The 24974-nt window shown below is 41.9% G+C and overlaps 1 protein-coding gene and 1 long non-coding RNA gene across 2 annotated transcripts in view; one reads left to right on the top strand and one right to left on the bottom strand.

Moving 5' to 3' along the window:
* PEX7 (peroxisomal biogenesis factor 7) overlaps positions 1-15660 on the bottom strand; it is a 71933-nt gene extending 56273 nt beyond the window's left edge. Inside the window, exons 1-5 of the mRNA XM_083498205.1 lie at positions 15394-15660; positions 13041-13098; positions 11323-11473; positions 6816-6893; positions 5142-5250 (exon numbers count right to left, since the gene is read on the bottom strand). Of these exons, the coding sequence (XP_083354331.1) occupies positions 5142-5250; positions 6816-6893; positions 11323-11473; positions 13041-13098; positions 15394-15550 (553 nt within the window). The 5' untranslated portion in view covers positions 15551-15660. The remainder of the gene's footprint in view (positions 1-5141; positions 5251-6815; positions 6894-11322; positions 11474-13040; positions 13099-15393) is intronic.
* A 53-nt stretch (positions 15661-15713) lies between these two features.
* LOC310704570 lies at positions 15714-23614 on the top strand. Its single transcript, XR_014524885.1, has 2 exons — positions 15714-16178; positions 19666-23614. It is a non-coding gene; the product is annotated as an uncharacterized lncRNA (long non-coding RNA).
* The last annotated feature ends 1360 nt before the right edge of the window (positions 23615-24974 follow it).

Here is a 24974-nt window from a genome sequence, read left to right as displayed (position 1 = left end):
ATGCTGAACACAAATGCCTCTCAAGTGACATTTCAAGCCAACTTAAAATGAAACAGATTTGCAGTGACTTGACCGGTAACCCATACAAAAATCTCATAGGTATGGCAGACAGTTTTAATGTTATTGAGCTGGAAACAATGTAAGAGGCAAAACTACATATAATCAATCAAACTAACCCACCTGTCTTAAGAAGCAGCACCAGCCAACCCATTTGACACAATTAAACTAATCAGCAAAATATACAAAAGCCAGAAAGCCAATATACATAGATATTTTTGGTATAACAAGCTAAAAAAGTTGTTTATATGTTCACAGCTCATGAAAGATCTTGGTCATCCCTGTAGGTCAGTTTTCCCCAAACTGATGTCTAGGGCACCAGTAGGTAACAGCTCACATCTGCCCCAGCAAGTATGCCTGTGCTGACTGGGGCTGTAATCCAAAACAACTGGAGGTCACTAGGATGAGGAAGGCTGCATTTTGTCATTCCTTGAAAATGTCATCTCAAAGTGCTACATCAACCAACATGGTAAAAAGGGATGTTAGGGGGAAAGATGGACAATCAGCACTGATTGCATGTAAGGTTATGCGGAATAAACAACCAAAGATATAAATCCAGTTTAGACAATCCTCTCTCAACTTAATAAGCCAGTATATGAATAAGCCTTTTGCCTGTTCATGAATGCAGTCTCTAAATAACCCTAATTAATCAGGCCGTCTCAAAGTAGCCATAGTTTCCTGTTTTATCAAAAGCTGGTAACCATGGTTTCCTGGTCCAGATAAAATGGGAAACTATGGTTAATTTGAGACTTCCTCGCTTGATTGCTCATGTCACGAAGGAATGAAGGGGCTATGTATATGTGCAAAAGGCTAATTCATATTTTGCCTTAATATAAGATCACCGCCCTGGTATAAATATTTAAATAATAATAACATAATAAAGCCAAGTGTTTGACAGCAGCCATGTGTTTCGGTATTGAATAGTACAGGATAATCCAGAGAATGAAACAGCTTCTACATCACATCCATAAGCGGCAAATCATCATTTGTGGCTTCCCATCATACGTCTCTTAAAGCTATCCAGATAAATTACTCTTAACCATTGTATCTTGAAATCCATCTGATGTGGAAATCCAAAGCAGCAAAACCAAACAAAAACAGACTAACATTTTCTCCTAGTAAAATGATTTATCAGCACTCATCTTAACCAATCAGATCAAACAAGGTATCACTGGAAAGGTCACAGTATAAGGGCAATACTGAGTAAGTGGCTCTTTGGATCCCAGCCACTGTCAACACTAATAACTAAATACAGAACTAGCCAGATGTCCCAATGTTCTGGCCTAGAACAGTTTTTAAAAGGAAAGCCCAGAGAACGAAGAATACATTTTGTGCTTTTCCAGTACCCAATGTAGTCAACTGCATTGCTTTCTGGTCTGGTCCATTAATCCCAGAAATCAATCAAAACTGATAGGAAACACAAGCAGGTAAAATGATCGTTATTATTTGGAACTTTTCTTGCTATTGCACAGCAATAAATGTCCCTGGGAATTTTTCTCTTAAGACCTGTGTGATAGTATGGCATCTTCTTCAAAACAAGGTCCATAATGGTCACAACTGGTTTGTTGGCCTGGTTCAACCTCTGTACCATAAAGAATAACAAAAACTAGGAGTTTGTAGCTTTCCAAAGCATAAAATATTTTTCCTGCAAAAGCTGCAGCAGAAAAAGCAAGTCTGGAACACTAAGGTCAGAAAAGGACGGCATCTTTAGAAGTACAGCCAATGAGATGCCCGTATTCTACCTCTATGTGCTGGATCTTGTTCTTTCTATAATGTGTTTCATTAATCAAAAAGATTGAGAAAATGGCTCATTAAATAGTCCTTAAAGGACCTGTGAAAAGAAATGGAAGGTACAGTTCAACATGCCCATTTCACTACAGTATGTGTCCAATTTTGGGTCTAAAATTTTCAGTCCAGCACAACTGTTTAGGGAAAGGGCATTTATTTATCTGCTGTTTTACATCTGAAGGAGCTTGGCTCAGAAGACTCTTGCCTGTCCTTACCAATGGTGGGTAGGTGGGGAAACTAACTGAAGAATAGAAGCCAGTGAGTTGCAAGAAATGTACAAAATCTTGCAGTTCAAGCATCCTTTAGGCATGCAACAAGTGGAAGGAGCTGCATGTGGCTGAGGGCTAGAGCCAGCTTTTCTTACTGATTTCAATTGAAACAAATTAGATTTGGTTTCAAATAATTCTGGTTCAGGAGCGGAAAGGAAGATGCATCACTCTGAAGTGTTAAATGGCACTACACTTGAAAGAAAAATCTGGCTGACCTATCCATTTGGTACACAGAAGAGAAATGGTCATGCTGCTACTAATCAAACAGATTAATTATGCTGCTTCAGTAGGCAAAGAAGCTCCACAACATGCTGAGCTTTAAAAATAACACCCACACACACGGGGTACATCTTTCCTTAAACACAATCCTAATTTTTAGTTAATGTTTATTGCTGTAAAGGTAAAAATGTGTAATATGTGAGTCCTATGGCTTACAACTACCACCTGTTTGCAAATGCTGCTTTCTTGGGTAAGGTGGTGGCAAAGGAGTTGCAGGAGTTCCTGGAGAATATGAATTACTTGGATCCATTTCACTTTGGGTTCAGGCACAGTTTGGGGACTGAATCAGCCTTGGTCACCCTGATGGATGACCTATATCAAGAGCAAGATGCAAGGAGTGCACCTCTGTTACTGCTTCTTCCATCTCTCAGCAGCTTTTGATACATTTGCCATGGGATCCTCTTGGACTGGTTCCATGGGATGCATATTGGAATCACTTCTTTCACAATGGCTCCACTCCTACCTAAAAAGTTATGCCCAGAGAGTAGCATTGGAAACTGTGTTTTGGCTCCCTGGTCCTCGTACTCAGGTGTACTGCAGGGTACAATCTTGTCCCCAGTTTTGTTTGATATCTATATGACGCCACTGGGTATGGTCATTCTGAACTCTGGGGCAAAATGTCGTCAGTATGCTGATGACGCACAGCTCTACTTCCCTGTAACATCTGAGTCAAAAGAGACTGTGCATTATCTGGACTGTTATCTCGCTGCAGTAATGGAATGGATGGTAAACTGAGCTTCGACTCTGGGAAATAGGAGGCACTGTGGGTGTCCGAGAGATTGACCGGTTGCCTGTTCTCGGCAAGATAGCATTCCCTCTGAAAGAACAGGTTTGGAGCTTGGGAGTGCTCCTGAATCCATCTTTCTCACTGGAAGCTCATGTAGCTTAGTGGCTACGAAATCATTTTACCAGATATGGTTTGTGATGGGATGATGAGCTGCTTGTGCGTAAAATCGTAGTCCCTCAGAGTTTGTTCAAGTCCACAAACCTCTGTCTGTGACGGAGCCCCTCAGACATGGCTCCTCTAGTCACTCGCAGATTCCGACAGTGGCTGCTTTCGGAATCGCTTCCAACATAAAAGCTCCTTAACGGAAACACGTCTTCTGGACTCACGGCGTGACAGTTTCCGGCGAGGAGTGGGTCTCCCTATGGGAGGTCCAGAAACCTCCCCACTGTTCTCACTGGACGTGTCCCTGAGCCCTCCCTCTTGCTCGCTTTCCCTCAGAGACCCACCTCTCCCCCTGCTGGTTCCTGCTTCCGCTGCTGGGTCTCTCCCAACCTCCGTGAGCCCTTCCACCACCTGTCCCTCCGATGGCAGTTCCCTGACATGGTTGGTATGCCAACTGCAGCCATTCTTAGACCCGGACAGTCAGGCCACAGTAATTCATGCATTAGTAACCTCAAGACATCATTACTGAAAGCAACAATTCCATGCTATGTACTCAGAGAACTAACAAAATGCAGTTGGGGAGAAAAAAAACACCCAAGAATAAAACTGTGGTTTGATATCTTACTTTGTAAACTAACTTTGGTTACAGGATGCCACTATTGCTCATGTTTGCCTTCAATCTCCCCACTATATATATATATATATATATATATATATATATATATATATATGTATATTTGCTTTCGTAGATTTTCACGGGTACAGGAATGCAGGTTTTGGTGTCTTCGGGTGTCTTCCCGTGTAAGAGTTGGGGTGTCTAGGCAACGTTTCGACGAGGTCTCACTCGTCATCTTCAGGCTGGTGCTTTCGGCTTCTTGTTACTGGAACAGAGTTCTGTTCCAGTAACAAGAAGCCGAAAGCACCAGCCTGAAGATGACGAGTGAGACCTCGTCGAAACGTCGCCTAGACACCCCAACTCTTACACGGGAAGACACCCGAAGACACCAAAACCTGCATATATATATATATATATATATATAAGATTTATTGCAAAAACAGCAGTAAGGTAATGTGAACAAAGCACTCTGAACACTCAAAAGCATGATACAAACATTAAGTCTTAATGCCGCCACTACAATAATCCTATAAAACCATAGGAAGTAAATTGGTGCAACAGTATGAAGGTGTTAGCCTAAAGTATATTCTGGAAATCGTTTTTTTTTTTTTTTAAATCTTTACTGCAGTGAACCTTTTCAGTATATTCCCAAATCCCTTTTCAAATCATTGTGAGGATTTCAGCTTGCCCCAAGAGATACTAATCATTTTGATAAAAAGTCAGCCAGATACACAAGAAATAAGCATGAGTTGAAGTTACACAATGGTTGGTTTTCGATTCTTATGAACCACAGGCTTCAAAATTTAATCAACACACTACCTAAAGCCTTGCCGAGGTGCATTTTTCAGGGAACGCCTTGATCTCCTGGACACAGAAATATCAGGTAAAAGATGTGAAGCCTGATTGTATAGCAAAGCATTACACTGCCATACAGACAAACAAACAGGCAAGGGGGAAAAAACTTTTTCAAGAGAAGCGGGGGGTGGGGTGGGGTGGAAATGCCAGTATGAAAAATTGCCACTAGCTCACTCAAGTGAGACAATTGCTGATCCATGTAGAGAGACCAAGTCAGTGGATTTAAAAGATAACTACTGAACCTCCACTTCAATTATAGCTATACATTTATCATTTCTTCTGCCACTTCTATAAATTTATACCACCACCTGCTGGACAGGATTTGAAAGCAATCAAAAATAATGTAAGAGTTCCGCTTTTGAGTATGACTGCACAGTTAAATATTTACCTGAGGCAGATGCAAAGCAGCCTGGGATGTGCGGAGACCATATTGTGCTGTAAATGACACCTTCGTGGCCTTTAAAAGTACATAAAGACTGTCCCACTGCAGGATCCCACTAGATATAATGTAAACAAATAAACAGCTGTTTGTGCAGTGTAATAACTGAAGGCAATATACTGAATTTTATTTGCTCACATTAAAAACATAGGCCTGTTTTGCTAAATATGTGCACTACAGCATACATTGTTGTCCTATTATAAGATGTTCATAAACAGGGCAGCATTTTCTACTTTTGAGTAGTACTGAGAAGAGGAAAATTACTACACAGATGAACTTTGTTTTTTATTATGTTTATTAGGTTTTCATTTTAAATTCAGTCATGTCAGCCCTTGACTTTTTTAAAACTTAAGGTATAACTATAGGCACACTTACTTGGTAGCAACTGTCATTGGAATCACTATGATTTATGTTTGCATAAACAGGCACAGGATGAACTTCATTATTTTTAAATAGCCCCAGATAGTTTTAAAAACAGAGCCAATTCAAAGACAGAAAAATGCTCTCTTTTGGCATTGCAAAAAAATGAAAGAAAAAATAACTAGTTGTTGTCATGTTTGTCCCTGAAAATAATACAAAATAAAAAGGTGTCATCTTCCACTAGAACAACTTCTCTGTGTAGGAGTGTGAATCTGAGATCTGTTAGAAATGTGCACCTATGAAGCAGCTTTGCTTTATATATCTGAAAATTAGCTATTTTCCATCCTGCAGCATGAATAATTCTATACAACCTGAGTGCTTAAATACTCCTACATTGTCCTAGAGCAATCTCGTTACCATCTTATCTTGTTTGTGTTGCAAAAAATCTCTCTCCAGCACTTATGACAGCAAACTTTAAACTTCTGGTTTTGTTATTCGTGAAACTTTTTTAATTGGTACATATGACAACATGCTAGCAGAACGTATTCAAGAAGAAATAGAACAACGATAGACTTTTTGGAGGTAGGCAATTTCAGATGGATTAAAAAATGGCGCCTTCACCTACAGCTGAAGGGGAACAATCTTCAGAATTCTACTATCTCATTCAACTGCATGCTCAGACCAGGCCTAATATACTTTCTATATCAGTGGCAGTACTATTTTTCTGTTTTCATCTTATTCACCTCTTACTGCAGGACATGTAGGTCCAAAAGCAATACTTCAGCACCTGTAGTTTTGCACGTTTCCCAGGAATTCTGCTTCACATAATATTATGTTCAGATTTATTTTCATCATCAACCCAGTGGGTCAGTGGCAATTTTTCTTAAATCTCTCACACAGGTTTGAACAGTTGGTCTTCTGCTATGTGGAGAACCACAACCTGTGCTGACTCCAGATACTGAATTCATTCACTGCCTATGGCATTTGCAAGAAATAAAGCAGGGGTGGCCCTCCAGTTGCTATTGGACTGCAACTCCCACCAGCATGGTTAATGGTCAAGGATTATGAGAGTTAGAATTCCGAGATTCCCCATTCTTGACCTAAACCATCTTCATTTTTATTAAGCCAGTATAATTTCAGCAGAGAGAGCAAGGTAGCATCTGTTCAAACAAAGAGTCAACAGAATGGCACAGGTTAAGAGAGGATTCTCTTCCTGCATGTTGAATTAATACAAAATTTAAATAGCTAGAAGTACAAACCTACCAATTTTGCTGTTTGATCCCACGACCCAGATACTACTAGTTGTTCTCCTCTGGCCTGGCTCCAATCAACACTGTAAACCTGCAAATATTGGATTAATTTCAGTTTACAAGTTCACAAAGCATCCAAGTTAGACAAACTATAGTTAGAGTGGTTTTTTTCTGTCCTGCCACCAGTGAGAATATTTGTTATGAAATCAATTAAAGCATAAACCTTCTGAAATGTTTGCATATCTAGCAAAACAAAGCCCCACAATGAAAGCTTTCTCTTGTTAACACCAGGAATTAAACTGTCTGCTATACAGTGATACCTCAGGTTAAGAACTTAATTCGTTCTGGAGGTCCGTTCTTAACCTGAAACTGTTCTTAACCTGAGGTACCACTTTAGCTAATGGGGCCTCCCGCTGCCGCTGTGCCGCTAGAGCACAATTTCTGTTCTCATCCTGAAGCAAAGTTCTTAACCCGAGGTACTATTTCTGGGTTAGCGGAGTCTGTAACCTGAAGTGTCTGTAACCCGAGGTACCACTGTATAAGGCTTAATGATACATGAAGTCTCAGTAACACGTTCTTAAGATGCAAGCTTATTTAGCTACATGATATGACATATGAAATGAGAAATAAATGAGTAGGTAGATGCATTGTATTATTTGTGGAAATGTACTACTGCAGTTTTTACTTTAGAACTGAGGCTCCGCTTCCTAAAACAGAAAGCTGAAACCTTTCCGTTACTTATTATTTATTTCATAAAATTCATACACCACTTGGTTGTTAAAAAGTAACCTCAAAGCAATTTACAATGTGCTCTCCAAGATGGTCCCTATGGTCCAAATGATTAGAGCCATTTCTGTTGCTCACTATGACTATCTCCTAAACCTCTGCCCAGATATTATTCACCTCTGTTCTGGTAGCTTAGTTGGTGCAGCATGAGACTCTTAATCTCAGGGTTGTGGATTTGAGCCCTATGTTGGGCAAAAGATTCCTACATTGTAGGGGGTTACACTAGATGACCCTTGTGATCCCTTCCAGCTCTACAGTTCTATGATTCTATCAGGCTATCGTCAGGCTGACACATTTTCCCCTCATCTTTCCTCCACTCCCTTTATTGTGTACAGAAGGCAATGTCCAAACCAGGAAACCCCCTAGGTTTTTGAACACTGTATCTCTTTCACAATTCAAAGTACCAGTGGATCCCCCTATACAGAGATTCACAATGGGCGAATACCACATCCAGACAGTTCTGATTCCAACATGTCAGAACTGCCAGCCTTGTTTGTCCACTCTGCTAAAAAAAATCTGAAAGCATATCTCGACAATTGTACTTCACAAAGTTTAATCTGAGGCAACTCATGAAGGATTGCAAGACTATTTTCCTCTCATTGTTAAATAGCTATTTTGTGAGTTAACTAGGCTGCAAAACACAAATAATTTGGCAGCCCAACCACTATATTGAGGTTTCCGTGATAAGCCTCTTGGGGCATTAATTCACAAAGTCCTCGCTGCTTGTGGAACACCATTCCCATAACTGTCGAATGCTAATCCTGATGCAGTATGCAAAAATAGACCTGCTGGGCCTGCGACACCTGCTTTGCCCAAATGGAACCTACCAACATGCAAAAAGACTTTAAACAAGAAACATTTTACTTTATCTGTACCAGCTGATTTTCTTTTGATAAGCCTTGTAAGCAAACTAAGAGATGCTATTAGCGTGAAACTTTTTACTACCTAATAAATAAAAATATTGCTTAGAGACAATTATTACCCTTCAACCAGGCAAGTGACTACTTTTAAGTTTGGCTTTGATAGTTGTGTGTGTGTGTGTTTGTGTGTGTGTGTGTGTGTGTGTGTGTGTGTGTGTGGTTATACAAGATCAGACACAAAGGGCAAGATAAAAGAAACATCTAACAAAATGTGATGCTTACAGCATTATTCTCTGAAACAAGTAGTCGTATCACTCAGAGAACATTTAAGTGCCAAAGTCTGTCAATGGTAGAATGAAAAGCAACAGTCTCTCTGATATAAAGATCTATATAATATTTATATTATTTATTCTCTTGATGCTGGGAGGATTAGGATTTACCCTCAACAGTAACAAAAAGCTCTCAGGCTTATTTCTGAAATATTATTAACATTAATGAGAGTATTCTTAAGAAATGGATTAAGCATTAAGATATTCTTCAAAAGCAATGGCAGCCAGATATCTGTATCCATATTCCAGTCTGGAATCTTGCTAAATGTTTAGATGACCTGCAAGAGTCTTTTCTTTATCTCACAGTACACATTTTGCTACAAATGTCTCTAATCCATGGCTGATGCCTTCAGTTCTCTTGCTTCATAAGCAATAAACAGTCTAGACTATCCCCAAACTACGTTTAAAATAATGTAATATTTTAGTAAAATATTATCATTTTTAGGGCAAAGACTATGTCTTACATATTTATAGACAAGCTGCCACAAACTCTGATATGTGAGACCCAAAAGTAAGGAGAGGGAGGAAGGCAGATTTCATCTTGCTCTGAGTATCTGATGTGCAAGACTTAATCCTTGCTCTGAAGATAATGTATTAGTTTTATATAATGTTGATTTGCCACCCACAGCACCAATCCGGCACTTCTGTTTGCATGCTGTGTGGCCCTGACATTCATTTTGGAGTGGGGAGAGAGACAGACAGACAGACAGACGGCTCTGTCCTATGGCCTTGGATCCCATCTCTGTACTGCTCATTCAAGCCCCCCTCCCCAATGATGAGACACTGGACATCCAGTTTCTTCTTGTGCTGTATTCTACAAATATAATTTTAGCATTGAGAAGTAGTTACAAACTACTTGTAACTACTTCTTAATGCTAAGAACTGAGAGCCTGTGCCACCATTTTAACAACTAACACAACAACCCACGGGGCATCCAATCTTTGCCAAGGCCTCTGTCTCACTTGCCTCAAATGGTGACCCCAGTTCCCTTACTGACAGAAACTTGCTGGTGAAACACTCTGCTTGTGCTAGAAGGTGAAGCCCAAGGTGATGCCACCAAGCCCATCTCACTGCAACATGCCCTTTTCCTTGACACATCAGTGGTGCTGGCTCAAACATCAGCGCAAATGGAATGATTGTGTGTCTCCTCTGTACTGATGTGATGACCCTGGAGTCAAACATCATGAGTCGCTTTCACTTCACAGGGTGGCGAATTTGCATCAGACAGTAAAAAGCATGTCCAAGTAGTTTCTTGAGCAATCACCTTTCCTTTTTCAATAAACAATACACCTTCAAAGTTTCAAGGGTAGTCCCAGAGACTAGATTTGGCTCAGACTTGTAGTCTTCATAATCTTCTCAAATTGTCTCCAGGAATCACATGATTCAGATACTTATAAGTGGAGGAGGCAAGCCCTTTGTCATAGGAATAGCTTAAAAACAGGTCTTCCCAAAACAGTGAATTTCTTTCTAACCTCTGATGCTTAGGAGGAAGTTTATTCTTTTTCACTGGGCAAATAAATTATATGATCAATACAATCCTCAGCAGATATGAACCACAGCAAAATTAGCTATAATTCTTGAAGGATTTTTCAGATATTAGAAGGCTAGCAGAACATTATGAGTCAGCACGCTTCTGTGAAACCCGTATAGCTGCAATGTCTGCAAAAAAATAGAGGTTAGGCATCTTTATGAGAGCCAATAAGTAATAACTCATTTCAGAAGGCAGAAGTTCATATGATATAGGAGAATACAAGCTAATGATTTCTGTAGCCCAGAAAAAAATCTTTTGAGTTCAGTTTATAGAATGTGAAAACTTTTATGTTTGCTATTAATGTTATGGATGATGAAATGATTGTGGTTTTTCCCCGAGTGGATCAGAAAAGCTATATGCTATGCACTGCTCTGCTTAAATAGACGGTCACATTTACACGAACAGCTTAACTCAATATGTATACCCAGTGTATCAGCTGCCTGGGGGGGTGGGGTGGTTCACTGTTTCACTGTGTTTTGGTGGTTGGTAAAAAATAAAATATTATTTTAAAAAACCGACAACTCAGTATGTGTGGCAACTCTGAAAAAGATAAATAAAATATAACTTTAGGATAGATCACTACAATTTCTAGAGGATGTAATTTAATTCTCCTAATTTTTTAGTAAGAATTATAACTCATCTGCAGTGCTTCTCTTAAAAATTTTAATATGATTTTCCTGTGTTCAAAAATAAGTTAATTGTTACAATTAACAATTGTTATTAACATTTTTAATTGTAGTCTTTAAATTTTAAGATGATCTTCCTTTGTTCAGAAACAACACAAGAAAGTGGAGCAAGACCAATGGCAAGAAACCAATAGAGAGATTAGGAGAATTCAGCTCAAAGTGCCAATTCCAAGCTATTACCCCAAAAAAGGATGAAAAATGAAATCTAAGAGTAAAGTCAATACTGCACTTATCATTGGTTTATCAACTTAGTAGGTATTTAGTAGGCCTAAGTGTTTAGGTCCCTATTTGTGAATGAAAAGAAATGCAACAACAAGATCTATTATACCTCTTGACTGTGCTCTTTATAGACTTGAAGTGGACCTGTGGGCTTTTCTGTGTCCCAGATTTGTAATGATCCATCTCCACTGGATGTGATAAGCACATGCTCATTGTTCTCACTCCATGTCACATCAAACAGGCCATCGTTCCAGTCAAAACTAAACAAATAGCAACCAACACATTAGTTCATGAGAAATGGTACATAACTTAAATAAATTCATATGCAAAGATAGCAGATTTAAGTCTGATTTTTTAAAAAAAAAATACTTCTCAGGAGTCAGTATAGTTCCATAGAAAGAGTGATAGTTTTGGACTGGGGAACAACCAAGAATAAGATCTTGGATGAGTCTTGAAGCTTCACTGAGCACTCTATAGCCAAACACATTCTGTCTTAGCCTAACTTACCTCATAGAGAACTTGTGTAAGGATAAGATGGGAACCACTAATGCTACTTTGAACTCCTTAGGAGGAGAGCAGGATTTTTTAAAAAACTGATAAATAACTTGCCTGATTCACAAAGTTAGCCTTCCATAGCTTGGTGCCTCTCCTATGTTTTAAACTAGAATGATGGGAGTTGGTGTGCAACAACATTGCAGAGTTCCTCACCACTGCTTTAAGCTTTGCTCTCCTGCATCTCCATAAAGGGCAGCACAACTTGTGTGTGCCCTGCACTACCTGCGCTGGCTGTAAAACCTATAAGCTGACGTCTTGGTCAGGAATCTCAAGAGTGCTGTTGCCCACCTCCTCAGTTGCTTCCCCTGGCCCTAAAACTTTATGTAAGGGTTGAGGTCTGGTAGGCCTCAGTCTGCCAAATGGTAGGCCTCAGTCACTTACCCGTTACTGGTTTTTAAATCCCTTTTCTGCTTAAAGGGTTTACGTTCTAAACGGCATTCAAGGAGCATTGTAGCTAAAATTCCACAGTCTCAGTTAAGAGATGTAGTCACATGCAAGGTACTGGACACAACTTAGGCAAGGCACCAAGACTGCAGATGGAAGCACTCATTGGCACCTAAATGGGTGTATACAGGCATCCCCATCCACACAGTGTACTAAAGAATCACATTCTCTTCTGAATGCAAATCATTTTGCAGAAGCACACCTGCAAGAATCCATAATTCTAATTGTCATGCTTGCCATTGTGTTTCTCACTGCATTCTGGTGAGTGTGAAGTGTGACAAGCCTCAGACTTTCTCCTGTACTTGAATCTAGTGAGAAAGGGTAGCATATTCCTTCAGCTGCACTACGCTGGAGACCCTCTCAGCATCCCTGAAGTAGAAAGTCTCCCTTCTCCCCTAAGTTTAAAGTGTAGAGGTGGTGAGGGGAACAGGGCATTACCTTGTGGCTCACCAAGACATTCCAAAGTTTGTGCACTTCTATATATTTGGACCTGTGAATTAACCTATTTTGCCCTTGAAGGGTCAGAGCACATGAATGATTCCTCGCTACAGCCTAGCTAAAGTAGTTAAAGATTATCCCCTCAAGAATAATCAGAAATTAATTTTGGAAATATATCCCAGGCAGCCAAGGATCCCATTATTGTTCCATTAAATCCAAGTTTTGGCTTGGATTCAGAAACAAAATGAAGCTTCTAAAATAACATTGAAGTCCAAAAGTTGATCACAACTTTCTTTACTTGACTGCTCCGATTTTGATGGTTAGAGACAATTCCAATACATCAAGGTTATATGATTATATTTTTATTAATAAGTTATAGAACAATAGTACCTTCTAAAGAGATGAATTCCAGCTTCATTTTGTTCTAATACTACAAGAGTTCCACAACCTGAAAAAGAAAAATATTACTCTTTGAAAATAAGGAAATACCTTATAGTAGAATATAGTATTTATTTTCTTTATTTTCTTTCTTTAATTTATAGTCATTATTCCACCATAGAACCCAATGTGGCATAATTGTGGTTCCCTGGAAATATCACAAATAGACTAGCTTCAATCTGGTTTAATGTAGCAAACAGTGGTCTTATCTATCTTTAGACTATACTTTAGGATAATTAGATTAGAGTGAAGTACTTGAATTATTAGGATGATAGCTGTCTATACCATGTCAGGGTATTTATTTGTCCAGCTCTGCACTGACCACTTGGGCTGGCAGCAATTCAAAAAAAACAGAGTCCAAATGCCATAGTGCAGGGGTGTCAAACTCAAAGTCATCGGAGGCCGCAGCAGAACAGCCGGCGCCGCTAGAGGGCAGACGTTCTCTGGCTTGTAGGCTGCCGTGCATGCGCTGAAGAGGCGGCTTTCTTGTGTCAAAAAAAAAGAAGAAGCGAGAATAAAAGGTGAAGGCTGGTGGCCGGCAGCGGATACACAGGCCACATGACGAGGTCTGGCGGGCTTGATTCGGCCTGCGGGCCTTGTGTTTGACACCCGTGCCATAGTGGGTAGGAATCAACAGCTATAAATGTGTGATGGGGAAAATGCAAAGTTAGACACTGAAGCAGAAGGGTGGGGAAATCAACAGTAAAATGCTTGTAAACTACTACTCTTGTTACCTTAGTAAAGAAACAGTAGCCACAGAAAGTTGTGGGAGTTTAACTCCATTGACTTCATTAAGTTGTATAAATATGCACTTAATTGTTGTCAATTGCAGTATATTTACCTGTTAAGTAAGCACCACTTAATACAGCAAACCTTACATATTTTATGTAAACATACTGTGTAGAATTCATATATTAAGTCATACAAGCACATAATTCACCAGGACATTCTTTTGCACAAATCCCATGAAATTAATGCTATTGGTGCAAGATCAGAACCATGTTCTTCATTGGTATGGGATTGGTAAGAAGTGACAGGACACTCAACAGTAGTCTTAGAGATAAATACAAAGCATTTTAAAACCTCAGCTGAACATTACTAGACATCTTAAGCAAGCTTGAATGTCAGGTCCAATGCCACCAAATTTAAGAAGATTGACTTACAGGAGTTGCTTTCAGGAACGCATGCACAGGATTGCAAAACAATTCTATAAAATACCCGGTGTTCAAGTTGTTTTTTTCACTTACACAATCAAACCTATCTAAAGTGTTACAGTCAAGTGTTACAGTTTGGAATCAACCATTTTCTAAAACAAAGAAGATACTACAGTGGCATATACAGTATATGAAGTTGTCCTTTAGTGCGTATAAGAGGTGATATGCCTGTAAATAACAGTCGCTGGGGAGCACAAGTGGAGAGTGTTCTGCTTATGGGTTTTCCATGGGCATATCGTTGGCTACTGGGTTTTTGGTCTGATCCAGCAGGACTGTTCTTAGGCCCTTATGTTTAAACACTGTTAAGGTTGGTCTTTATATCTAAGTATCAGCCACAAGTACCTCAAAAAACAACTGGGATTAGGTATGTGTGTTTTAGTAAGCAGTTTTGACACTGCACATGATGGAAGTGCTATTTTAACACTCTTTCCTCCAGCTCAGAATCTTACAAGAAATCCTACAGCACGCTTCTTCTGTTCGGATGCCTTCGATACACACTTTTTTCCAGTGCTTTTTTTCTGGGGGTATGCATACCCCTAAACATTTGCGAATCTTCGCACTTTTGTCCATTTACTGTATTTATTTTCCCCGATTTGAATTATAAAATGGTGATTTTTCTTGAGTCCAAATGAGAGTAGCCCTAAACATTTTTAAAGAAAAAAAGCACTGCCTTTTTCTACTATGCACAGTGGGAACCTTTCAACGTCGAAGCACGAGCCCGACCACAAGCGTGCTTACTCCAAAGCAAGCCCCACTGAGCGCATACTCATCTAAAGGCTGCAGCCCTCAAGCCTAGGCGGCAGCAACTAGCCAGCCCCACCGAAATCCGTGGGGCTTTGCTGTCAAGTCAACAAGGCTGGGATCACGCTTGCTTGGAAGGTAATCCTAAATAAGCGGGGCTGGAGCGAACATGCAAACGGGATGCCGTTCGATTTCTTTTTAGATTACTCTTTTTAAATTTAAAAGAATTGCTTGCCCGGCAAACCACATCCTTCAACCAACGTCGATGGGCAGGAAGAACCGGGCAGCCTGGAAAACACAACGCGGCTTTGCCCCCTCTCCACGCATGCGCACTCTGCTTGCCGCTTCACCTGCAATCCCGTAGTACTGCGAGGCAGCACAGGCCAAGCGCCCGGGCAGGTAAGGCGAGAACTCGACCGCGTAGCCGTGACGGCCGGGCAGGCGGAAGGCCTGCGCCCTCGGGGGCTTCGCCGGCGCGCCACCACCACCTCCAACGCCGCGGCTCATAGCCTCAACCGCGTCGCTCGAGCTATCCCGGGCCGGCTGCGGGAGAGGCGCTGCCGCCTCTCCTTCTCTGTGGGGAGGTCCCGCTCCCGTCGCCGTCGCCCCGCCCAGCTCCGGCACTGTGGGCAGAAGTCGCCTCCGCCGCCATCATAGGTTTGGGTAAAGAGCGCCGCCTCTCCAGTTTCTGGGGCGGGGCGGTAATGGAGAAGCGCCCTAGGGCTTGCAATAGCAGTAGCCTGCTCGGTGTTTCTTCAACGAGGCTTCCGGTTCCTCGTCGCAGCTCGAGGGACGTTTCCCCCCACGTGCGGGGAAGAAACGTGAAAGACGATAGCGAGCAGAGGTGGGCGCGCTTCATTTCCTTGCCGTGGTTCGAAGCGCCGTTAATCGTGTTCTCTAACCCAATGCAAAGGAGTGGCCCAATACATTGAGGCAACTGAGGCGAGCCACAAAATGGCGGCCTCCCCCTCCCCACCAGGGATGAAGGGGTGCCTGAAGATCTACATCAGGCAACGAGGGGGACTAAAGACTTACTTCTGGAGCTGCCGCCCCTGTGGATTCTGCTGCCCGAGGCAGTTGCCTCACCTTGCCTCATGGAGGAGCTGGCCCTGCCCCTTATGTAAAGGCAGACTAGGTAAAGGTAAAGGGACCCCTGACCATTAGGTCCAGTCGTGGCCGACTGGGGTTGTGGCGCTCATCTCGCTTTATTGGCCAAGGGAGCCGGCGTACAGCTTCCGGGTCATGTGGCCAGCATGACTAAGCCGCTTCTGGCAAACCAGAGCAGCGCACGGAAACGCCATTTACCTTCCCGCCGGAGCGGTACCTATTTACCTACTTGCACTTTGACGTGCTTTCGAACTTCTAGGATGGCAGGAGCAGGGACTGAGCAACGGGAGCTCACCCCGTCGTGGGGATTCGAACCGCTGACCTTCTGATCAGCAAGTCCTAGGCTCTGTGGTTTAACCCACAGCACCACCCGCGTCCCAAAGGCAGACTACAAAAGGCTTAAAAGTATGAGGATTGGGCAGGGCTTTGGGGCCATTAAAGACAGTACAAAGGTGAAATACTTCCACAGGGGATGCAGCCCTCGCCATAGGAGATGCAGTAGTTGAGAAAGCTGTGTAGCTATTGAATTTTAAAATTTATTTCAATTAGAACTATGTTGATCTTTTAGATATAGGTAGGTAGCCGTGCTGGTCTGCCGTAGACGAAACAAAATAAAAAAAATCCTTCCAGTAGCACCTTAGAGACCAATTAAGTTTGCTATTGGTATGAGCTTTCATGTGCATGCACGTGCATGGTATCTGAAGAAGTGTGCATTATCCCAGATTATCTGGAGCTTTGGGCTGGGCTGTCACCAGTATGCTGATGACACTCAGCTCTATCTGCTGATGGATGGCCACACCGACTCGGCCCCGAACACACTGACCAGATGCTTGGAAGATGTGGCTAGATGGTTTCGAGGGAGCCGAAACTAAATCCTTCAAAGACAGAGGTCCTATGGCTGGGTCAGGATGGCATGGGGATGAGGGACCAACTCCCTTCTCTTGCAGGGGCCCAATTAGTGCCATTGCCTTCCGTTAAGAGTTTGGGTGTAATCCTTGACGCCTCCCTTTCCATGGAGGCGCAAGTTACAGCAACAGCCAAGGCGACATTTTTCCACCTTCGCCGCATCAAGCAGTTGGTCCCTTACCTTTCCTGCCCCGACCTGGCCACAGTGATCCATGCGATGGTCATCTCCAGGCTTGACTACTGTAATTCGCTTTATGCGGGGCTGCCCTTGAAGCTGTCCCAGAAACTCCAGCGGGTGCAGAATGCTGCAGCGAGGCTCCTCACGGGGTCTCTGCCATGGGAGCATATTCACCCAGTGCTTTTCAAACTGCACTGGCTCCCGGTAGAGTACAGGGTCAGATTTAAGGTGCTGCTTTTGACCTTTAAAGCCCTTCATGGCCTAGGACCCTCGTACCTACGAGACCGCCTCTCCCGGTATGCCCCACGGAGAGCCTCAAGGTCCATAAATAGCAACACCCTAGTGGTCCCGGGCCCTAAGGAAGTTAGATTGGCTTCAGCCAGAGCCAGGGCCTTTTCAACTCTGGCTCCGGCCTGGTGGAACGCTCTGCCTCATGAGACCAGGGCCCTGCAGGATCTGATTTCTTTCCGCAGGGCCTGTAAGACAGAGTTGTTCCGCCTGGCCTTTGGCTTGAAGCCAATTTGATTCCTTCCCTCTCTTTTTTTCTTTCCTTCTCCTGCGTTGAGGCTACATTTTATTTTAATGTTGTAATATTTTAATGTTGTATTTTAATTTTGTTTTTAAGCTGTAATCATTCAACTTGTTTTTATTATTGCTTGTAAGCCGCTCTGAGCCCGGCCTTGGCTGGGGAGGGCGGGGTATAAATAAAAAAATATTATTATTATTATATTATTATTATTAATGTTGATGTTCATGAGCATTGATTCCAGGGTAATTTACAAGGTTAAAATGGACAAATGCATAAAACCGAAGATACTATTGTAATTAGGCTTCTAAAAAGCACAGGAGCATGTGGCGGGGTGGATTTAGCAAGTTTGTTTTCCAGCGCAAAAAGGCAGGATTAACGGGGGGGGGGGCACAAGAGGAAGCCTAGCAATTAATCAGTAATGTCAAAGCACATTCCCATAAACCAGGCATGTCCAACAGGTAGATCGTGATCTACTGGTAGATCACTGGACGTCTGCGGTAGATCACTGGTAGATCATTGGGTCCCCCCAAAGAAGCTGAACAACTGTGGCTCCCCTAAAAAAAAAAGCTCAATATTTTACCTCCTCCCTGAAGAAGCTCAACAACTTTGACCTGAACCCCCCAAAAGGGGGTAGATCACTGCAAGTTTTTAACTGTGAGTAGATCGTAGTCTCTTGGGAGTTGGCCACACCTGCCATAAACTTTAGATGGGTCCTGCCATAGTCCTATAAAATGTTCACTTCAGATTTTAGTGAACTGGTTTGACATGGCAAATGTTTAAAAATCTGTGTAACGGTTCCCTTTTAATCTATGCTCAACAACTTCAATCCTAAAAAAAGGTCAACAACATTGGTTGCCCCTTTGGTCAGCTCTCATGGCCCTTCACTTCATCAAATCTGGCCCTCTTTGAAAAAAGTTTGGACACTGGTGTAATCTGAATGCTGCTTTACTTTCTGCCAGTAAGATAGCATTACTAGGATTGAAAAGAGGCAGCTTTGAGTTTCCAAAATGTGTGTTATTTGAAATAACTACAAAAGAATTAACCTCTATGCACAGAATATGAGCTTTTAACTTTTTCATTGACTGCTTTCTCCAATCTGCATGGCCCCAAACAACAGAATAGAACCAGAGTTCTGTTCCAACAAACAAGGAAGAAAAAACACTTGGTCCCCCCAGGGGGTGGTTTACCACATAATTATTTCAAAGCATTTGCAGCAAAAGAGATCAACTAACCCAGTCTCCTTCAGTTTTATTTTAAAACTGATTCTTGCTCCACATATGGAGGATTGTATGTAGTAATTGGAAGAAGAGTGAGTTGTGTGAAGCCTTTTTCTCTTGGGAGAATACTAGGTAGAAAGGTCTGTGCCACAAGTTATGATGGGATAGCAGCATATTGGCTATCTCTGATATACTTCATTTGATTCATAAAAGTGTTACCTAAATCACAGGAGAATATACATTGTTGAGGAGATGTGTATGGGGAATTTTAAACAGTGAGGTCAGTAGGAAATGAAATAAAAGTAGGTAGTGATAATTACATTTTTAACTTCATAAAATGTGTTGACAACACAGATCCTGGCAAAGATCTGTGATACAGGACTACCAAAAGTACCAGCTCTGTTGAAATGCCAGATTCCATCCACCAAAAACTCTCACCTGACAGCACCCATTATATTAGGCCTGGTGTCCCCAGTGTGGCAAATGCAATGGTGCCCCTGAAAGCCTCCTCCAGTGCCTGTGAAACTTTTGCACTCCTGCCCCTCTCCAGGAGTTTACTTTTTTCCTGTATTCCTTGGAATTGAGAAAGGAGCAATCTCTCATTGGAAAACTACAGAAAGCTTTGAAAGGAAGTAGGAGGAGTATCACTGATTCCAGTTTCTTATCGCTCTCTCTTTTCCCCCAGATTGAGATTGGCACCAAGAAGAAAGCAGAGTTCTATGGGCGTGTCCAGTGTGTTCAGCACTCATTCTGATTTGCTTACACAAAGCATGCTGGGAGGTTATATCATAATGAGCATTCATCCTGAATTGCTTGTGGGCGTTTTCCTATTAATCATTCATTCGTCCCACACTTTTCAGTGCATTTCCTCATCACTTTCCAAACCACAAAAAGGCAATGTTCTTTTTAATTTTTTTGCACTAGCACTAGAGCAACAGAGCACTTAAATCCATTTTAATTGCACAAACATTAATTTCCAATATGCGTAGACTCCCTCCCACAAAATACTGACAGTCTGGAGGCACCTTCCATTTCATTTCCCTTCCCTCACCTGCTCCCATGTGTCTTTTCGGCTTCTCCTGCCTCTCCTCTTTTCTGAGTGGTCTGTTTGTCGCTTCTTGGGCGCGGGATATTAATTTCTTTCTCTGCCCCCTTTCTGTATGTTTTATTTCCTCCTCCAAGCCTGTCTGCCTCCTTCCTTCCCACGATTCAAGAAACATACACGCCACATCTTAATAAGTATATCTAACATTGTGGGCTTGATGTCCCTTTCGAGTCAGTTTTCTCAGGAGCAAATGCTTTTCCGATAGCAGCTTTGACACTTATCTGATGCATGTTTTCTGAGAAGAAAGTTTAATTGATTTTAATACCATTTTATCTCATAGGATTGCAGCTCTGTTTGTTGTGAAATCCTATCATGTGAGTAAGTTTTTGCATGATAAAAGTCCAATGACTCACTTGGTAGAGTTTTATCAGTAATCGTTCTGCAAATTATTACATTGTTCTGTAATAACTGAAATGTTTTAAGACACACACTTTTGCGACTCAGAACTTGGAATGATAAACAATGCCATGTAAAAACCAGTGCCTAATTATTTTAGCCTCTAGCATGGATGTGTTATTGTTGGCATTGTCAAAAAGCCTGAAAGTTTCAATTGGTTTCAAGCTGCGTAGGTGGCTGAATGATAAGCAGCATAAGTAATGAGATTTTGCAAAAGGGTTGCGTAACCATTAAGCAATTTTAATACAAAGTACAACTTTGTTTGACTAAACATGTTAACTTGTGCATTAGATATATCAAAAGGACCCTGTGTGCACAAGAAATTATGGAATTATATCATTTTCCACCCATCAAAAAACATCATTCTTGTCATATGAAGTGCTCTGTACTGAGAATCCAGGGTGTGACCTTGCTGCTCAGAAGTTAGAAACTAATTTTTAAATTTGATACATGATTCTAAAATATACTTAGGCTGAATCCTCTAATTAAAGTGAAGGGAGTAAATTAGACTGAAAAGTGAAGGGAGTAAATTAGTTGACTCTCAAAGACAGTGTTGACCCTTGTCCCAGCATTGAAAACAAGAAGGTTTGAGAAGAAGGGTGTTTCTGTTGTGTGCTTCAGGATCCCAGAACGAGAAGCCCTGGGGAAACTTACAAATTTACAGCCGTGTTGCCATACATGAGAATTCTCAAAAATCTTGAAGTATCAGAAAAGGGCAAGGGGCTCTGTATAATAGAAATGCCTTCTAAATGTAGATACAAGAATTCAGCCTTTCTCAGTTCAGTGTTAATTGTGATACCAATTGCATTGGGAAGAGCAGTGCAGCCACAGTACCTAGCAAGCCTGGTGAATCCCAAGCAAAAATGTGAGTGGAAAACTGTGCTGTGCTGGATGCCCTCCTGGCACCCTCTAGATTAGCTGCTGGTGTGTGTGTTTGTGTTTCAAGAAGTTTCTGTGTGTCTCTTCTGCTTGATTTTGTGGGACATGCAGCAACAGCTGCAGAGTATGTGGAAGAGAGTTCCTTCCCTCTCAGTCTTCTCTGGGCTGATTCCCTTTTGAAAGGTTGCGTCATTGAGGAAGTGGGAGGCTTTTGCAAGGCTAGAGCAGAGGAAGAGGAATTGTGCATCCTTTTAAATTGGGTGCAGTGTGATCCTCCTTGAATCACAAACAGATGAGAACTTGCTGAGGAAGATAGTAGCAGTGTTTCTTCTAGGCACTGTCTTGAAGTGCAGTTGTTTATGGTGATAATGGGGGGAAAGAGGAGTGAATGTGGAAGCAGAATAGGGGAATTCTTCCCCCATATAAAAGTTATTTTCAAAACTAAGGATTCTAAGTTTATAATCTGGCAAAGCAGCAAATCCAGCCATATACATGATAAATACATGCAGATAAAGAAGCATTGGCTGGTGGTTTACATTATACATCGTGGGCAGGGAACCTTTTTCAATCCACGAGTGACATTCCCATCTGGGGGCTGCTTGCAGTGCCAGAGGAAAAAGTGTGTGGAGTAATTAATGTAAAACCTATCTCCATATAGTAGACTAGTTTCTACACACACTCACACACCCTTCTATCACCATCCAGGTAAGCAGAGAGTATCATCAGGGTTGACATTTTCCAGCCAGGCCAAAACACTCAAGGAAGATGTGAAACAAGGCTTAGGGGGAGATATGGCCTGGTGAAAGTCCCAAGGGAGGCTAGCATTTCGCCCCAAGGCTTGAGGTGCCCCGGCCCTGTTATAAATTATGGGTTAAAGGTTTGCCCCAAAGTTGGGCTCTGTGTCTGCTCCTAAAATATTCTAGGCCAACAATTATTACCAGGGCCAAATTTTAAACTGAAGGGCAATCATTTTCCTTTAATATATATTTAATACAAATGTTGTTTTGTTGTTTAGTCGTTTAGTCGTGTCCGGCTCTTCGTGACCCCATGTACCAGAACACGCCAGGCACTCCTGTCTTCCACTGCCTCCCGCAGCTTGTTCAAACTCATGTTCGTAGCTTCAAGAACACTGTCCACAGTGTTAGACACAAGTAAATAATATAAGGCCAATTAATTTTAAAAGTTTGATTATGTTACTTCAAGACAGTCTTATTCCCTCCAGACCAGGCTACGTAAATACTACAGTGTTCCTGTCTGATCTAGAAAAATGGCTGTAAATCACTAACACACTTGTCATTGAAAAGCTAATGGTGGTTCTTAACATTTTAAGTGTAAAAAACAACAATGTAATTTATATTGTTATGTGATGTAACAGTGTCCTAAAAGGGGATCCACTCAAGAGAACAGCAGGTGGCAGCCAAGGACTATTCTATAAAATGCAAAAACTTCCAGACTGAGAGCTATTTTAGTCTGTTTTAACAGAAACAACAGAGGGCTATGACAATTTTATTACAGCACATAGATAATTCATGAATGCTTATGCTCAAAGATTTCTTAGTTTTTAAGATGCTACAGGCTCTTTTCCCCTATAAATTGCAAATTCCCTAGGAAAAACATGCTGTGGGAGCTCTTGCAGTATTTCAGGATATTCCAGATACGTTTTCATTCCATATTTAATGAATAGGTTAATTAAATTGTGGACAGGTGTAGATGCCACAAAAATTTAATCAGAAACCACCAATTGCCCACTTATCATATTTGAACATGTGCTTCAGTCCTTGACCATTTTGGGCTACACAAAAGGTATCCTATACATAACCAAAACTAAAATCCCTGACATTTTTGGTGTTAGGAGGGGTCCACTGTAAGCAACATTATATTTGATGAAAGCTGTGAGAAAGTGGCTAGATTCCGCCCTTTTTATTCACTCTATTTATTCAGTTGCCTTGCAAAGAGCTTTGCTTAACTTAACTTGACCACTGTTCCCATTTTTACCACTGGTTGTATTGAAATCAAGACATACAGTACTGACTTTTACCAGTTCAGACAAACATTGTAACCACTGTGTAACAGTGGATCCCATATAAAGTATTTTCTATTTATATTTTTTCTAATAGTGTTGAGCCAATGCAAAGATGTACGGTCTTGGGCACAAGTTGTAAATAAACTCGCTTGAATGTCAAACAGACCTGTCACTTCAAATGTTGCCTGCATTTATTAAACAAATGAGAAGTTTCTTCCCATAGCCTTTTAACTCATACTACCTCCAGTCTGTTTGTCTCCAGTTCTGCATTTGCACTTACATCATCTGTTATGGCTATGCCAGGGGATTATTTCCCGTGAGGTATCAGCAACAGTGCTTGTTCTATTGCAAGAAAAGATTCACAAAGAAGACAGGGGAGCTATTTCTGCATGTTGGTGGGGGCATGGGATTGGTCCCTGAACTTGGTTTCAAGGAACAGGTTGGGTGATGATATCTTTGAATGTCCCCCCTAGCAAAATGCACTTGCATACAGAAAATGAGCATCTGAATGAGGTTAGGACAGACAGTTTATTCTTGATAGGCTTATTTTTCATATGTAACAATTTTAAAATAATGATGATGATGTGACTTTTGGTTATTAGCCGTGACCCCCGCTAATTGATTTACGAACCTCGATTAGCGATTTATGGCTGCCCGGTCCGGCGCGCTTCCCTCAGCTGCGCCACTCAGTCACGGCTCAGCAGAGTTTCACACAGCGGTGTAGAACTGTCACCAGCTTGATTCAGCTTCCAGACAAACACACAGAGTCCAGCTTGTGTGTCCAGCTTGTCTATTTACAGCATTTATTCCAACATTTCCCCCAGGGATTTCCTGGGCTCCTCTCCGCCATTACAGGCTACGTCTTTTCCCCACGGAACACAGAGTGGGACTGGCAATCTTTTGCCCAAACTCCTCCCAGCTTCGAAAGCTGACGTCAGAATGCTGAGGCATCATGGGAACAACTTAACCAGTTAAGTTCCAACTCCCACACCCCCTCTTGCATCACATTCTGACAAGACCCTCTGAGTTCAACACCTTCCCCTTTGCCTTGTGCCCCTTCCCGGCATCTTTCCCAGGCACCTGTTGAACCCCTTCAACACTCCCAGAATCACACTGTGCGACACTTTTCCACGCACCTGTGACCTGATACCCTACTGACCCATTAGGGCCAGCAGTTGTGTCTTCTCCGTCAGACTCTTCCCCCTCTGACTTGACAACCCTTCCGTGAGCTTTCTCCATTACCGGAGATGAAGCCTCACACCTGGACACTCCTTTCACAACCCTTGGAGATGCCCAAACCTGCCCTGAACCCTGACCCTGGATCTGGTCCCCATCACCGGGATCTGAACCCTGATTCTGGACCTTATCCCCATCACTGGGTTCAGCCACAGCCTCCCTTCTCCCTTGAGAAGACTTTGCACCCGTCACCTGGTGACGTATTCCCTTTTCCTTGAAAAATTCCTCCAGAGCAGACCCAGCGAACTGTGACCCTCGGTCGCTCTTGAACCCTTGCACCTTGGTGGAGAACTTTAGTTCCACCTCCGCAACCCAATCTTGGAACAGTTGCGCCACCTCCCCCTGTGATTTGAGA

The sequence above is a fragment of the Podarcis liolepis genome (genome assembly GCF_965112155.1).
Source record: "Podarcis liolepis genome assembly, chromosome: 3".
NCBI lineage: Eukaryota > Metazoa > Chordata > Lepidosauria > Squamata > Lacertidae > Podarcis > Podarcis liolepis.
The sequence above is the reverse complement of the archived record's forward strand: the minus strand, read 5'-3'. Positions and strand labels throughout refer to the sequence as shown.